General features: G+C 38.6%; 1 protein-coding gene across 1 annotated transcript; it reads right to left on the bottom strand.

Moving 5' to 3' along the window:
• Positions 1-680: 680 nt before the first annotated feature.
• LOC105923910 (tumor necrosis factor, alpha-induced protein 6) lies at positions 681-14119 on the bottom strand. The gene is made up of 6 exons (XM_012859829.3): positions 13971-14119; positions 13232-13369; positions 10742-10903; positions 5686-5914; positions 1823-1863; positions 681-936 (listed from the first exon to the last, which is right to left on the bottom strand). Exons 1-6 carry the CDS (start codon positions 14068-14070, stop codon positions 800-802), a joined length of 807 nt encoding a protein of 268 aa, XP_012715283.2. The 5' UTR covers positions 14071-14119; the 3' UTR covers positions 681-799.
• Positions 14120-15809: the final 1690 nt, after the last annotated feature.

Here is a 15809-nt window from a genome sequence, read left to right as displayed (position 1 = left end):
TGGTGTGGACAATTCAACTAAGGGGCTCAGGTCACCAAAGCTGCAGAGCTTGCTCAAAAATGACAAAAATAAGCTGAAGACATCTTGTCGTGTTGGTAGAAATTGACTTGGCTTTGGGATGTCTTAACTGATTCCTGCTACCCCAGCAGAGCTCAAGAAATGATCTGCTCCAGATGAGATACTATACTCATAACGTCTTCATAGAATACTATATTAAAAAAATCCAACTTAACTTTTAAAGGCAATATCAATTTGCAATAATTCTGACAGGAGATCCTGGGCTGGATAGATCAATTCACCTCAGAGATTGCACTCATGTCTCCCTGATAGTTCTGTTAAGATCCACCCGCTAGGACAGGTCAGAAGTGATATCTTTGCAATAGATTCCTCCTTTCTTTTTATAGTCTCCTACTTTATGTCTTTGTTTGGCTTTTCTTTGGATCTTACCTTTCTAGTGTTTTTGGTACAATTGCGTCAGCATTTTGTTGTTTGAAAGTTACTCCAGCATTTCAATTCCTAAATTTTATGTGCAGTCTACTATGATCCCTTGAGCTTTTTGATATAATGGTCATTTTTTTTAGTGAGGTGGTCATTTTGGATTTCATTCAGATTCATACCTTTGTATGGCTTGAGTCCTGTAACTCATTCAGGCACAATGATCATAATAGTGATGAATATAATGATGATAACACAGAGAATGTTTATTTCACAGAATCATTCATTTAAAGAGCCATAAAGATGTTTTCATTAGATGAGATGAGGTAACCAACAAGAACATAAATACAGCAACAGAGTGACATCAGTGAAGAGGAGTGGCAGTAAAGTTGTGGGTTTGATTCTGTGGATCGAGCGATGCATCAAAAGCAACATATTGTAATTGAAATCCACCAGCGGTTACTGAGGCATCGGAGAGAAACTTCAGGGTCATCACGTTTCCTGGAACACAACAGAGACACATCTGATTAACAGTTTTGACCCTAAGCCAGTGAAGCCTACAATGAGTCAGTAAATCCAAGAGTGTAATAAAACTTTGACTTTCTGAATTGCTTTGAAAGTTTGCAGATTATCAACAGGTCATCTTCTATGAGCTACCACCCTGTCTGCAGAAATATCTCTGCCTGCCTCTTTATTATGGAAATAAGTCCAGTATCAGGGATTTCTATCAAAGCAGATCACATTTTGTTTGCTTGTGTTGTGTTTCTACAACTGTAGAGAGAGCCCTAGAGCACACAAAGCCCGCAAGACTCAAAATACATTGTTTAAATGCATCATCATATCATAATCTAAATAAAAAAGATGTTTCATTATTCCCATTGCATTACCGTTATATCTTGGGACATATATTGCAATCGTGACACCTGAGAAACATTTCTTTGTTGAATTAGAGTTCTAATAACCCCCCAAAATCTAAATCAAACAATGAAAATTGCATTTGATTTCAGTTCATTTTCTTGATAATAAAAATAAATTTCATCTTTTAGTGTTTTATTATGGGACATTTTGGTCCTGTGAAGGTACCTTTGGATACCTGTTTGCTTCTCTTTACAATTGTCTAGATTATTTTTAATATTTTCATTTTATCTAATATTACATTTTACAAAGAAAATTCTAGTTCTAATCCCAGTCTGGGTCAGTCGACACTTGTAACAAAAGATGTTTAGCCATAAACAGACAAAAAACAACTATGGGTGATCTCTTGCTACTGGATATGTTTTCTAACCACATTTGTGCACAGCAGACCATGAGTACATTTGCTGATGATGAAACAGAACAAGAAAAGAAAGAAAAACAGATTAATTTATTCCTTGTCATGGCAGCTCACCTGTGCTGATGATGTCGTCTGGTAAATCTTCACCACAGAACCTGAAAAATTATAAAAAGTAGAATAAATAAAAAAGAACAAGAAAAAAAAAAAGAAATTGACAAGTAGAAGTATATATATATATATATATATATATATATATATATATATATATATATATATATATATATATATATATATATATATATATATCATTAAAGATGTAGTGCTCGTTTTGTTTTCTGTAGGAGTGGCGTGATCTGTATGCTGACTCCGGTCAGGCTGTCATTGATTATAGTGAGTAGGACTGTGCGATATAAAATCTCTGATTTGTATTGTACCAGATGTGATTAATACATTTTTTCTCCCTCTCATTTCATAAAAACAAACTATAGAAATTATTTTAAAAAACCTGCTTTTATTACAAGCATCTTGTCTGGAAGTTGACCTGAATTTAAAGTAAACTAAATACAAGCTGTAAAACATGCTTATAAAACAAGATAGCAAGTCTTACCGGTGTAAACAATAAAAATATTAAAATAATAAATTCGTTTGCTGCTAGTGGTTTCACGCAAGAGCTTGTTTTGAGTATAGGTCTAAGAGCAGGCTTCACTTGTGTAAATTTAAACTAACTTCAAAAATAAGCAAATGAATAAATTATAGTGCTGATTAACTAATTAACTTAGGATTAACTTAACAATTAGGAGTCCTAGGCCCTGTGTGACAATGTTTTTGGTTAAAACGAAAACGTTTTGCTACATTTCTACTGTTTGTCTGTGCCACCGCCAGTGTGTAACCTTTTGGGGGGGGAAAAATACACTGATAGTTTTATCATTTAAAGTCACTAGATACAACAGTTAAACCTTGTGGTCTGTCCATAGAAACATGTGGCTCTTTCCATTCTGAAAGTTTTTTTTTAGTGTTGCCGCCTTTTTAAGCAGGGGGTGTTTACACGCATGCGCATGTTGCAGAGATTCAAATAACATACTGCCTTCAAGTGGTGCGGCAGGGAAGTTACAATTTTAAGCGTTTCTACTAGTGTGTTGTGCACAAAGGTCACAATTAATACCTTGTCATGTAGATGTGTTAAACGAAATGGAAACACAATCCTGTATTTAATGGTTCGCTGTCATGTGCAGATGGCCATAATTTGTTTATGCTTTAATCCTAGGGTTCCCACACTTTCCAGCCTGCTACCCCCAAAATAACAGCACCAGAAACTGGTGACCCCCTTCAGTCTTTTTGGGGGAAATGATGAGAATATCAGGAAATGCTAAATCTTTTTAGCACCTCAGCGTCAAATTATTCTAAGTCCCAGGACTTCAAAACGTGTAACTTTATTCTCCTGATATTACGACTTTGTTCTGGTAATATTATAACTTCTCTAATATTATAAAAAAGAAAGGATTAGGGCCATTGCAGGTTAAAGAAATAAACTGTTATTTAGGAGTACATTTCCTCCAAAGAAATTTCAGATAAATTTCCCATATTTGCGAGAGAAAGAATTGTTGTGTTCATCAGAAAATAAAAAGGTTTTCTGAAAGTTGTAAGATTTACGAGAAAAAAACTAAACATTTCCATGCTCAAAGGCATGAATTTGCTATATTAAAACTTGGATATGCTCTAACATTGCAAGGTCAGAAATCTGGAAGGCATCCACAGAGTGGATCATCTCGCGACTCCCCGGGGGGTCCCAACCCTCACTTTGAGAACGGCCTGCTCTAGTTTAAAAAGCCAAAACATGGCAGTGGCACTGGCCATGAACTGGGAGTATAAGTCAACTTCTTACTAAAAACATCCCAGAGAACCATGTAGCCTACTTGGCCAGCTACTAAAGCTGTTATATGTTTCAGCTCCTTCGTTAATGAATTTACTCTGTGCATCTACTACAGACTGGTTTTGATCAGTAGATGGAATGAAAACAGACTGAGGCAATCATTAAGGACATCTGGAAAGAAAATTGTCCTCCCTCAAAGATTTAAACTCTTTAAAAGGCAACAGCTTCCCTCAGGCAGGTGCTACAGATTGAAAGGAAGTATTTTTCCTCCAGCTAGCCCCATCTTAGCTGATTGCCTTCAAAATTGAACACATTACTTTTAATTATATATATTTTACCAAAATGCTTGTCTGGCTGAATACTGGGTCATCTGTCTCGGTTCTTGACACAAATGGGCTTCTCCTGAACACCTTGGGCTGCTTTTCACACCATTTAGTGAGTTTATAGAAATAATTAATTGGAAAATCATATTCAAATAATTGTCACTAAGTGGCATTAAAGTATAAACGTCTACATTTCAATAAAATTACATCTCCCTGCACTAATTTTATTAGTTAACTTATTCTGAAATGTGTGGAATCTGTCAAGCTTGATATAAGCAATGATTAATTGTCTCTGGTTAATCAAGTGTCACTATAAAGTGGTATTGGCCAATGTCAGTTGTAAATACCCCAAATGGGTTGATTATTTTTTAGGTTGGATATTGCATATTCACGCTTAGGGATCGTTGGTCAGAGGAGTGGGCCGATCCAGGCTGCTTTCAGGCTTCAGCGAGAGCAGCGGGCAGCTAACCTGGCTACTGCGGGGAAACGCAGACAGCAGCTCTGACTCCTCCCAAACACTTTGGATGGATCAGCGGGCGTAAACACATTTTTCAACCAAACACTAGACAAAACTTGGCAGCTTTTAGTGTGAAGTGAGAGAAAGCCTTGGTAAATCTGTGGCTCTGATACAGCGCGTCTGTGTATAGAATGTTAATTTTTATAATTTTTTTTGTTTCCTTCAGGAGTGGTTTACGGTTTGTAAATAGTAACATTATATTTCAGTTTGACCCACTCCTGGACTTCCTCAGAGAAAAACATCTAGTTTCTCCTCCCCCTTGGCCAATCACTGAACATCAGTGTGTTCACGTCAAAACCCTGCTCTAGTCCCCTCGGTTTGACCCTGCTCCTGAGCAGGGCCGGAGAAACCCGTCCTTTCTAAGAAATTCAGAGTTTTAATGGCAGAGAGATGCTGATTACCGTATTATTAGCATTTTTAAGCACTTTGTCCTGGTTTACACAAACAATGCAAAGAAAAGACGCAGCAATGATCTCAGAGAAGCAACTCTTCCTGCCCATCAATTTAAGATGGGTTATAAGGCCATTAAGCAGTGAGAACAATTATTCACAACTGTGTTAAAAACTTTCATCCATCGGAGGACTAGTAATCAAAGCAAAGACTGCTTTGATACATAGATTGGGAAAATCAAATCACACTGTATGAGCACAAGCACTTTTCTAGCATGGTGGGGAGAGGTAACGATTTGGATTTGTTTTGCAGCAACAAGACCTAGTCACCAAAAAATTACCATATGATATCAATATTCTAGAGTGGATTAAAAAGCGATCTATTCAACTGATTGGCCATGACTGTGCACAATGGTATCACATGCAACTACAAGTCTAAAACAGCAAGGGTTTGAGGTATTACTCTATCAGTAAGCCAGAATTGAATGGCTTAACACGTATGATGGGTGAACTGGGGTTCCCAAAGAGATGCCGAGAAGACGAGGTTTCCAGGCTGATTCAAACGAAGCCAAAACATCCCATTGGAAGGAAAATGTAAAGAAAGCAAAGGTGGCTCAAAATGTTTACACAGTGCTGTGCAGCTCGTCAATCGCTTTTGTGTAAAGGCAACACACTGTATATATGCATGACGAAGGTGCATTGGGTCCTTACATCATGTGAGATCGTCTTATGAATCGCACAAGAAAATTTGCTTCCTGTTTTGCATGTGTGGTTGTGGTGGGCTTTTTCCCCCTCTTCCCACACAGGTTGATCCATAACTTGATCCAGACATCAGCTGATGCACTACTGGGTTCTCCTGTTACTATGGTGACACTCACCTCCCAGCAAAGCCTGACACATCATCATAGCTGTCATACACCTCCAGGTAATCTGCGAGACATGACGTGTCGTTCTCTACATCAAACTCCAGGAAGTGGAGGTGAATCCTCTGACCCAAACGCACTCGAATGTGCCAGTAGCAGATCTGCTCATCCTGATATTCCTCTGGGAAACCGGGGGACTGGATGATCTTCTGCTGCTCTGTCTGAATGCCTCCACACTCCTTGGCTGTCAGGCACATGAGAAACACAATCAAATCCAGCAAGACATGACAAAAAACTTGTTTCTTTATCAATTACTATCTAAATGAGTTTCAGCATGTTAAACTGTATATACATCTGCTGTCAGAAGTCTACAGTACATACACTTAAAGGCATGGGTGTCAAACTACTTTGAGGCGGTTCTTATTTAAGCATAGAATCATCAAACAGAATACAACTCGAAAAAATCTCAAGAATTTATTTTCAAGTAATTCACGTCCACACAGGGTCCAAATTATACATCCTAAATATAAATACCATCACAACTGATATTATAAATATCAATCTTTTGATAATTTTTCATGAGATTCTGGCATATAACTGGTAGGTTATTTGACCGCTCTTCTTTTCAGAACTGGTATTTGTTTGTTTCCAGGCACGGACACATTTCACAAACACACATTTTCAAAGCCAATGTGTGTTTGGGATCATTGCGGAAAATTGTCCTGTTGAAACAAAAAACTGTATGTTTTAACAAGACAACTTGCAGCGTTCCAGGTGGTTTGAGGAGTTGAGGAATTTGGGTTCTGTCTTAGGCCTTAAATTTTCAATAGTAGCACTAATGGTGAAGTGGAGCCACAGCATGAAGCTGCCACCACCATGCTTGACAAATTTGAAAGCCTAACTCTTCCAAACATACTTCTTATTGTTGTGGCCATATAGTTTAAGATTTGTCCCATCTGACCATAAATCTTTTCCCCAGAGTTTCCCCCAAAGTTGAAACAAGCACCTCTCTCCTGATCCCCATCTGCTCAGTCACCTTGATACTTGGTACGTGGGTTGTTCCCGAACACATTCGGTTAATTCAGAATATTGCCAAAATTAGAAATATTCTGTCCAGGAGGGACGATGCTGAATAACTAGTCCATGCATTTGTTACTTCAAGGCTGGACTATTGTAATTCTTTACTATCAGGAAGTCCACAAAATGCAGTTCGAAGTCTTCAGCTGATCCAAAATGCTGCAGCAAGAGTTCTGATGAAAATCAACAAGAGGGATCATATTTCTCCAATTTTAGCTTTCCTTCATTGTCTTCCTGTTAAATCAAGAATATCATTTAAAATTCTTCTTCTTACATATAAAGCCCTAAATAATCAAGCTCCATCATATATCAGAGCTCTGATTACCCCGTATGTTCCTAACAAAGCACTTCGCTCTCAGGCTGCAGGTCTGCTGGTGGTTCCTAGAGTCTCTAAAAGTAGAATGGGAGGCAGATCCTTTAGCTATCAGGCTCCTCTCCTGTGGAACCAACTCCCAGTTTTGGTCCGTGAGGCAGACACCCTGTCTACTTTTAAGACTAGGCTTAATACTTTCCTTTTGACAAAGCTTATAGTTAGAGTGGCTTATATTACCCTGAGCTACGTCTATAGTTATGCTGCTATAGGCTTAGGGGAAGACAGATCACCTGCTATTACCATCTAATGTAGAACAGATTACTGGATCAATGTGTGCTTCTGTGCTTTTTTGTCTGTCTTGTTGTGTCTCTTCGATGTCTTCTGTAACCCCCAGTTGGTCGAGGCAGATGACCGTTCATACTGAGCCCGGTTCTGCTGGAGGTTTTTCCTTCCTGTTAATGGGGAGTTTTTCTTTCCACTGTCGCCTCATGCTTGCTCAGTATGAGGGATTGCTGCAAAGCCATGGACAATGCAGACGACTCTCCCTGTGGCTCTACGCTTCTCCAGGAGTGAATGCTGCTTGTCGGGACTTTGATGCAATCAACTGGTTCAATTATATAGGAAATTTTTGACCAATCTGTATAATCTGATTGAATTTGACTTTGTAAAGTGCATTGAGATGACATGTTTCATGAATTGGCGCAATATAAATAAAATTGAATTGAATTGAATTGAATTGAATTGAATTGAATTGAATTGAATTGAATTGAATTGAATTGAACTGAACTGAATTGAATTGAATTAATTTCTGAAGCTGAGCATCCAGTTCTTTTCTTTTTAATCCTTGAAAATTGATGTTCATACTCATAATTCCAACATTAAAGACTGGTTCAAATCGATCATGAAAATCCTCAGATTATTAGAAATCAGAATCAGCTCTGCAGTAATTCTGCTTTACCACTGGAGAGTTTTTGACTGAGAACAATGAATATGTATCACAGTTACAGAAGAGTTTTCTATTAGTTTGGCAGGCACAAGCCGTTTTATTCAGTTATATATTATTTAGTTACAGAGCCTTGCTGTAGTATTCACTCCCCTTGACATTTCTCATATTTTGTTGCCTTAAAACATGGAATTAAAATGGATTGTTTGAGAGTAAGTAAGAGTAAGAGTTTAAAGAACATACCAAACACTTTGAACATGTATTATTTTCTTGTTGTGAAGCAAACAACAAATAGGAAAAAATAACAAAATGTCGGCGTTCCCCAAGGTCTGTACTTTTTAGAACCAATTTAAGCTGCAAGTAGCTTTCGTACTTTCCATGAGCTTGCACATCGTACCTATTCCTCAAGGCTAAACTGCTCCAGCTTCCTTATGTTGGATGGTTTTCAAGTGTGAACATTACACAGACTGGACTTTGACTAGGCCATTCCTGCCTATTTAAATATTTCCCCTTAAACCAGTTGAGTGTTGCTTTAGCTGTATGCTTCGGGTCATTGCCCTGCTGGAAGGTGAACCTCCATCCAGACAACATGGTTGCTGCGTGCACATGCACCCATTTTGGGACGTTAACATTTGTGTGTCCAGGTCTGCTCATTACACACCAAAACAGGGCCAAAAGTTTGAAACTAAAAAAAAGTGTAAAAAAAAAAATAAATTTTATTTGAAAAATATTTAAAACATTTTTTTAAATCTTCAGTTTCAAATTTTTTATTTTTTGAACAAACATTATGACCCCAATTTAGCTCCATACCAAGGTCAAGAGGTATGTATCATGACCAAAATAACACGATCTCAAATACAAGCAGGAGAAATTAGCTTCTTCCAGATGGTAGCCAAGCTCAGCCTTAGAGATAGGGTGAGGAGTCCTGTCATCTGGAAAGAGCTTAAAGTAGAGCCGCTGCTTATCGGCATTGAAAAGAGTCAGTTGAAGTGGTTTGGACATCTGATCAGAATGCCACCAGGGCACCTGTCTTTGGAGGTTTTCTGCCACATCCCACCAGGAGGAGACTCCAGGAAAGACCGGGAACTCATTGGAGGGACTCTATATCCTCTTTTGGCTGGGAACGCATTGGGGGTTCCCTTGTGGACCTATTGGCCCCGTGACCCTACCTCAGAAAAGTAGAAGACAATGGATGGTTGTCCCCCAGGGACATCTCAGGAGACAATCCATTTTAATCTCACCCAGTGAGGTAACAAAACATGAAAAATGAAAAGAGGGGTTAATACTTTTGTGGGCCACTATGATTTTAAACACTGTTGTAGTAGTATTTTTAGCTTTGCTTCATTGTGTAAGGAGCTCATAGTGTTAAAAGTGTTCATCATGGGCGTGCTCGTGGTGCAGCAGGTAGTGCAACCCATATATGGAAGCCTTAGACCTCGACGCAGTCGACCCGGGTTCAAATCCGACCCGCGGTCCTTTGCCACATGTCTCTCCCCCTCTTCCAACCCCCTTCCTGTCAGCCTACTTTCATAAAAAGCGAGCCACTAGAGCTGCAAAAAAAAAAGAAAAAGTATTCATCACTCCAGTGTGTGTGAAAGTAAACTTGAATTGGAAATGAAACTTTTACCAGGACAATGATTTTCAACATGTAAGAAAGGAATGCAATCGGATGGGGAGAGGGACCGGGAGTTCTGAAAAGTGTGGTGTGAATTTCTAAGTCAAAGCTCTTAGAAACACTTCACAAGATAGGAAGACCTCAAACATTGTGCGGCTAGTAAAGTTGTACCAGACAGAATTGAAAAATCTCATATATGTTTTTGGGAATTTGCTAATAGGGATTGCCAAGTCAGAGAAAGCCAATACAAGCTTCTGAAACCAATGATGGTTTGCTTTACGTTCTCTTTTTGGCTGTGGAAGCTTTTAAAATGATTATGTCTGTCTTCCTGTCAGCACTCGCTCAGCTGCCACTCTGGCATTTTATCCCTTAGCATTTTTCCTACTCTGCTGCTTTATTCTTGGTATGACCACAATAACTCACAGGGTGGGACTGAGATTGTGGTTTTCAGTCAGAGTTCTCTCCTTCACCGACATCAGTTAGTGTCTCCTTATCATCCTTTTACGTCTGGCTAGAGTCTGGAGTGATGACAACTACCCTAAAGAATTCTTTGGTGAGTCAGATCCCTGTTTATGACCTATGAGTCTCTGTTACCGAGACTCTGACTCTTTCATGTAATAAAAGCACTAATAGCACACTCATTAGTGAATACCCTCTCATTCATTTTTAAAGTGGATTTACACTGAAATGTGCTCCATATGTTGATGTCAGAATTAGCTTTTTCTGAATAACAGACTTAATTTCCCTCTTTCCTCAGGCTAAACATTTTACAGCCTGCATAAGTCCACAGCATGTAAGATCCCTTCCTGAAACATTTGACCAATGAACAATTAGGATAAATTTGTGTTTTAGTTTATTAGGAGGAGCTTGTAAAGACTAACAACTTTTTATTTCTTCAGCGTACCACAAAACACAAACTAGCTGTGTAACCTTGATAAAATCAACAAGTTACCATTAGGGAGTAGGAACTATATTTTATTAATTTATGAGCACCTTAGTACAAGTACAGCACATCCTTATGATTCCATCCATATCCTAATCTTCTATCTCTGCAGTAATTTTCAAAACTATTGTCAAATAGTCAAACTACGCAGTCATTATTAAAGTAAAAGCTTTCACTCACAGGTTGGGTTGTAGCAGTAAGCATCCCATTTCTCACTTTTGTTCAGCCTGTATCCATAGTCTATGATGCCAACTTTCCCAAAGCCACAGTTAGCACCAGCTTTGACGATGGGATAGCCAACACGTCCTCTGTCAAACCAACCAGCAGCACAAACATGGAAACCTGCAAATGAGAAGAAACATGATAGCTTCAACACCACAGTTTATACGCTCTGTGCTGAGAGTTCGGAGCTTCCTTTCAGAACCTTCTGCAACAGTCTGTCTTGATAAATGGACCATTCAAGTTTTTTGGAGAGCTTTAAAAATTTATTTATATTTATTTAAAATTTTATTTCTTTGTGGAGACTCCTGGGGCTTGGAACACTTTCACCAAGCAGTTATAAAAGTGACCTCCTGCACCCTTTTCTGTGGGAAAGCTAAACTGCAGCCAACACTCTAAAAACTCTTGGGTGAAAACATGCCAAGTACTGTTTTTTGCTAACCCAGCTCTGGTTCAAATGTGGACCATCTAGCCCAAAAGGAAAGTCAGAATACTCAGAAACCCCCCCACATATGCACGAGGAGAGCATGTAAGCACCACACAGCAAGGCCCCAGCCAGGAATAGGGCCCAACACCATCTTGCTCTGAGGCAACAGTGCTGCATCTCAATTAGATGTTTTTTCTTCAGTATTTTCCATTTCTTTAACGCATGGTGAATAAATAACACTATATTAATATCACAATATTACAGATCTGGCTCTTGCTTTGGTCGTGCGGGAAGATGTGCAGCATTGCTTTTATACACTTATGACACTGTCAATTTTCTTACCATTCAAGCCAGGTTGCCCCGCATTGCAACATTGAGATGACAGGTATACCTCACACATGCACCATTGCTGTAAATGCTACATAAGAGCTACTCCACAATTACATCAATGACCCAATAAAACCAACGAATATCATGATACGCCAAGCAGACATTTTATCTGCACTGATGAAAGTTCACATCACCTCAATATGCACAATGCTTAGAGCGACTCCATCTGAAATACTCTGACTAACTGCCAGCCAGTGATTATTTGACAACATGGGGGCAATCATACGCTGTAGAGGTCACCACACATTCATCTCTAGATCTTGAAATAGGAGAAAATATAAAACAAAAAGGTTATTACAATGCAAAAGTAAATCCTATGGATATTATGCGATGACGCGACAGTCGTTTGCCCCCCTCCAGCTAAGCTACCTGCAAAATTCATGCGTGTGAAATTTCAAGCTGATATACATGAACATGCACACGGGGGCTTCGATGCAACATAAGAAAGTTGAACAATGTTCAAGCTTTGTCGCTATCGCTTGGCACTCATGTGGTTGAACGCTGTTGCTGAAGGAAGAAGACTCAAAGCAGTTTTTATTATCTTTTTTTTTTTTTTTTTTTTCCCCAGTGTCCTGTCTAGCAATGTGGCAATAAAAATTGATATCTTAATGCCAAATAGAGCTCGACAGATTTTACTTTCACAAGTGGAGCAAACAGCTTTCGCCATAATGCGCCGCTTGATTTGTGCGTGTAAATAGCTTTATTGTGATTCCTGCAGGGAGAATTTCAAATTATATGGACACTACAATGGGAAAGTAGGAGAGTAAAAGAAAAACAAGAAGAGAAAAAAAAGAGAAAGAAGAGGTGAAAGAAAGAAGAGATAAAAGGAAGAGAATGATAAAACTTCCTCTGTCTGCTCTGCTCTCTCTGCAGTTTTTATTATCAAGGAGTTTAAAATTCGGAGGAAGCACAGAGGGGCAGCTCATTCAACCTGCAAGAAAGAGTAGGAAGGCTGACCAGAGTTCAGCCAAGTTGCGCTGCTTCATCATTTTAAGCTTTCCAACTCTGTTCTCCGTGGAACACGCTGGACTTGGAAATACTGGCAGCCTTGATGAAATCTCAGAGTTAAGGTAAATATATAGATTCCCTACTCTTTACACACGGAGACGGCTGTTAGTCATTAAGTCGCTAATTGTTTTTTGTCATTATTTTTAAATAGTAAACCTTGTTTTATGTCAACTTCACGTTCAAACAAATTGCTTCTGCCTCTCTTGTTGAGGTACTCTACCTCCAACCCACCGCCATAAACCCAGCATAATGATTAAAGGAATATTCCGGCTGTTTCTAGAGAGAAACCAAGACACTGTTAACAGGCTTTTACAGTTCATGTGGATCCTTGTAATAGCCTGAGCCCTGCAACAGCCTAGCACTCTTGGAAAGACACTGCTTCCCATTAACCTTTAACCCCTCCATACATGCTAAAAGCATTCCAGCAGTTAAGACACTCATTGCATAATTACTGTTCCTCCATCTGACATATAGAACAAAGACGGAACACATACCATACAGAAAAATCAAGGGTAGAGGGAATTTGTGTTGTCATTACAGAGGAGTCTGGTTTGCCTTAAAGGACATGAAAATGTAGGTGCTGATTTGTGAATTTGCATTATGTTTGCGAGTGTATGGCTGCAGACCTATTTGACGTGCTGCCTCCAGTTGTTCATAAGTGGCCAAGTTCCCTCCCTCGTATTTGCAGACAGCCTTGGCCTCCTTATACGTCAGCTGATACTTCCCTTTGCGTGACTCCCGATGGTAAACCCCAGCTGCTTGTTCTGTCAAAGAGAAAAAATGGCTTCTCTCAGGGCATTTAATTTAATTACATAAAGAAACCACTGATGAATCTGATCCATACCAAATTAGGAACTAAAGTAGAATGAAACACACAGACATGCTCATTTACAAAGACATAGAGTGAGAGTTAGAGGTGTATTTGCAGGAAACTCAGCAGCATGTTTAACAAAACGTTGATTGATGCAGTCCCTACACGCTAGAAGAAGATTCTTTGCTCAGGTTTTAAAGAGTCCTGAGGTGAAGTCATTTCCACTTGTTTACAGGCCCCGTGCAGCACAGCCAGGTCATAAACAGACAGGACTTCGGCATGCGCCATTAACTCTTTAAATACTCACAATCAGCCTTTAAATAAGAATGCCTTTAGCTGCGTTTGCAAAAGCAGAACATTTCCAAGAAAAAGATCAGAATAACTACGGAAGTTTACTGGAATAATATATTTGTTGAGATTTATTCTGGGTGATTGAATTTTAACTAAATTATCTACTTAGTCACAGAAAATAAAAAAAAGAAAGTAGCATGATTTCAAAGATATGCTATGTAACAGAAGTAAAATGTTATTTAAGAAGAGGTACTAATATTTACCCAGCCATATTGAGTTATGAAATATTCCGTTTTTGAAGCCCCACGCCTGTGCTTCTTTCAGCAGTAAGACAAGAGTCAAGAGTAGAGCCAAGACGTGCATCCTGTAGCTGACGGTATACAGCTGCTCTGTGCAGATGTTTTCAGCTGTTCTGTCCTCTGCTGCTCTGCAGCCGCTGCGTTTTATACACAGACTCCTGCCTCCCAGGGGAGGTGGCAAACATCCAGCACAGTGGAATAATTAAAGCCAGCGATGGTCCTTCCTGACTACTTTGTTTGGCTGTTGACTTTTTTTTTTTTTTTTTTTTACCATTATAAAGCCTTTAATGGCTTTTTAAATTTTGTTTGAGAAAAAGAAAATACTGAAAACATGGAGCAGTTGTCTCCAAACCCCTGTAAAAGAAGACACATTACAGTTAACTACTACTGTTACAAATTAAACCAGAACATTCTGTTCATAGTATTTATAAACATTAGAAAAAGTTAAAGGTAGTATTCCACAAAGCATTCCCCCAAAGATCCCTTTTTACAATAAGTAATTTTACATATTTATTGAGATATACGAGAGTAAGCGTTGTTAAGATAATGTGGACTTATTAAGTAAGCACTTTGAATTGTCTTGTCACTTGTAAGTGATTTATAAATAAACTTGCCTTGCCTTAAAAAAACTTCTTAGTGCTCCCCTATTCATGTTTTTCAAAAGTCAGCAGTATTATATCGCAAAATAAGACAACACTAAGTACCACTCAGCTTTTTTACATAGAGATTAATGTGCTGTGTGCTGTCCATTATCACTCAGCACATTAAAAAGTCACATTCATATTTTCTAGTAGAAAGAACCAAAATCCACACCATAAGAGACATGAGATAAGATGGACAGTTAGAGATTTAGCCAGCCACAGCAGAAAACTGTGACAGCTCGTCATGAATGAGATGTTACGTCTCTGTTAATGTATGGCTTTGATTGTAATACAGCTGGAGAATGGAGCTCAGTCCTTGCTGTCAGTGGTTCCTTTGACCTGTAATATTCTATCCAGCTGGATCCTCAGTCCTTCACTAGTCTCTCCATTCTAGGGTGGAACAACCAAGAATGAGCATTTCTAATGATGAGAATTAGGTATATCCCACAATAAAATTTACAAAAAAAAAATAAAAACTACAACATTACAGCAGTAAACACTCCCTACTAAAACTACTTGAAATGCATCTATACGACTGGATTGATGTTACATGTATACGAACCTGTTTACGTAGTTTGTCTTGTAAAGTGCTTTGAGATTACATTTATTGTCAGACCAAGTTATGTAAATATGATGGGAAATTCCGTTATTGTCCTACAATGGGGAAATTAATAAACTAAATTAAATAAAGTTTTTAAATAAGCTGAATAAGTTGAATTATATGTAGTTTTTCAAAAAGAAAATATTCTTTTGGTAAATATGTTGTTGTTTTGTTGGTCATTTGAGGTATATCACTGAATCCTGTCTGTATCATAACATGATGTAATTATGCATGGACAGAATGATGAAGGACCAAAGATGGAACCAGGTGGAACACCACAGTTCAAAGGAACTATAAAATGGAAGGCAGAGAACCGTGTTTGCCAGGATGGTCAGTAAAAATAAGTACAGCATTTGTCGGTATGCCCTGTACCATCCTTTTGAGGGAAAAAAACAGCCAGTTCTATTGTGTATCTGATCCATGGAATCACAGTGTTAACCTTCTGATTGTCTTTTTAACCTTTCACCACATGTATATCTATTCTTTCATTGTTTTCCGCTTATTAACAGGGCCAATAGGGAATCCTTGTCCTGCTATTCATTCATCCCTCTTCTGAGCAAC

Source organism: Fundulus heteroclitus, chromosome 7, assembly GCF_011125445.2.
Source record: "Fundulus heteroclitus isolate FHET01 chromosome 7, MU-UCD_Fhet_4.1, whole genome shotgun sequence".
Classification (NCBI taxonomy): Eukaryota; Metazoa; Chordata; class Actinopteri; order Cyprinodontiformes; family Fundulidae; genus Fundulus; species Fundulus heteroclitus.
This window is presented reverse-complemented; position numbering and strand designations above follow the sequence as displayed.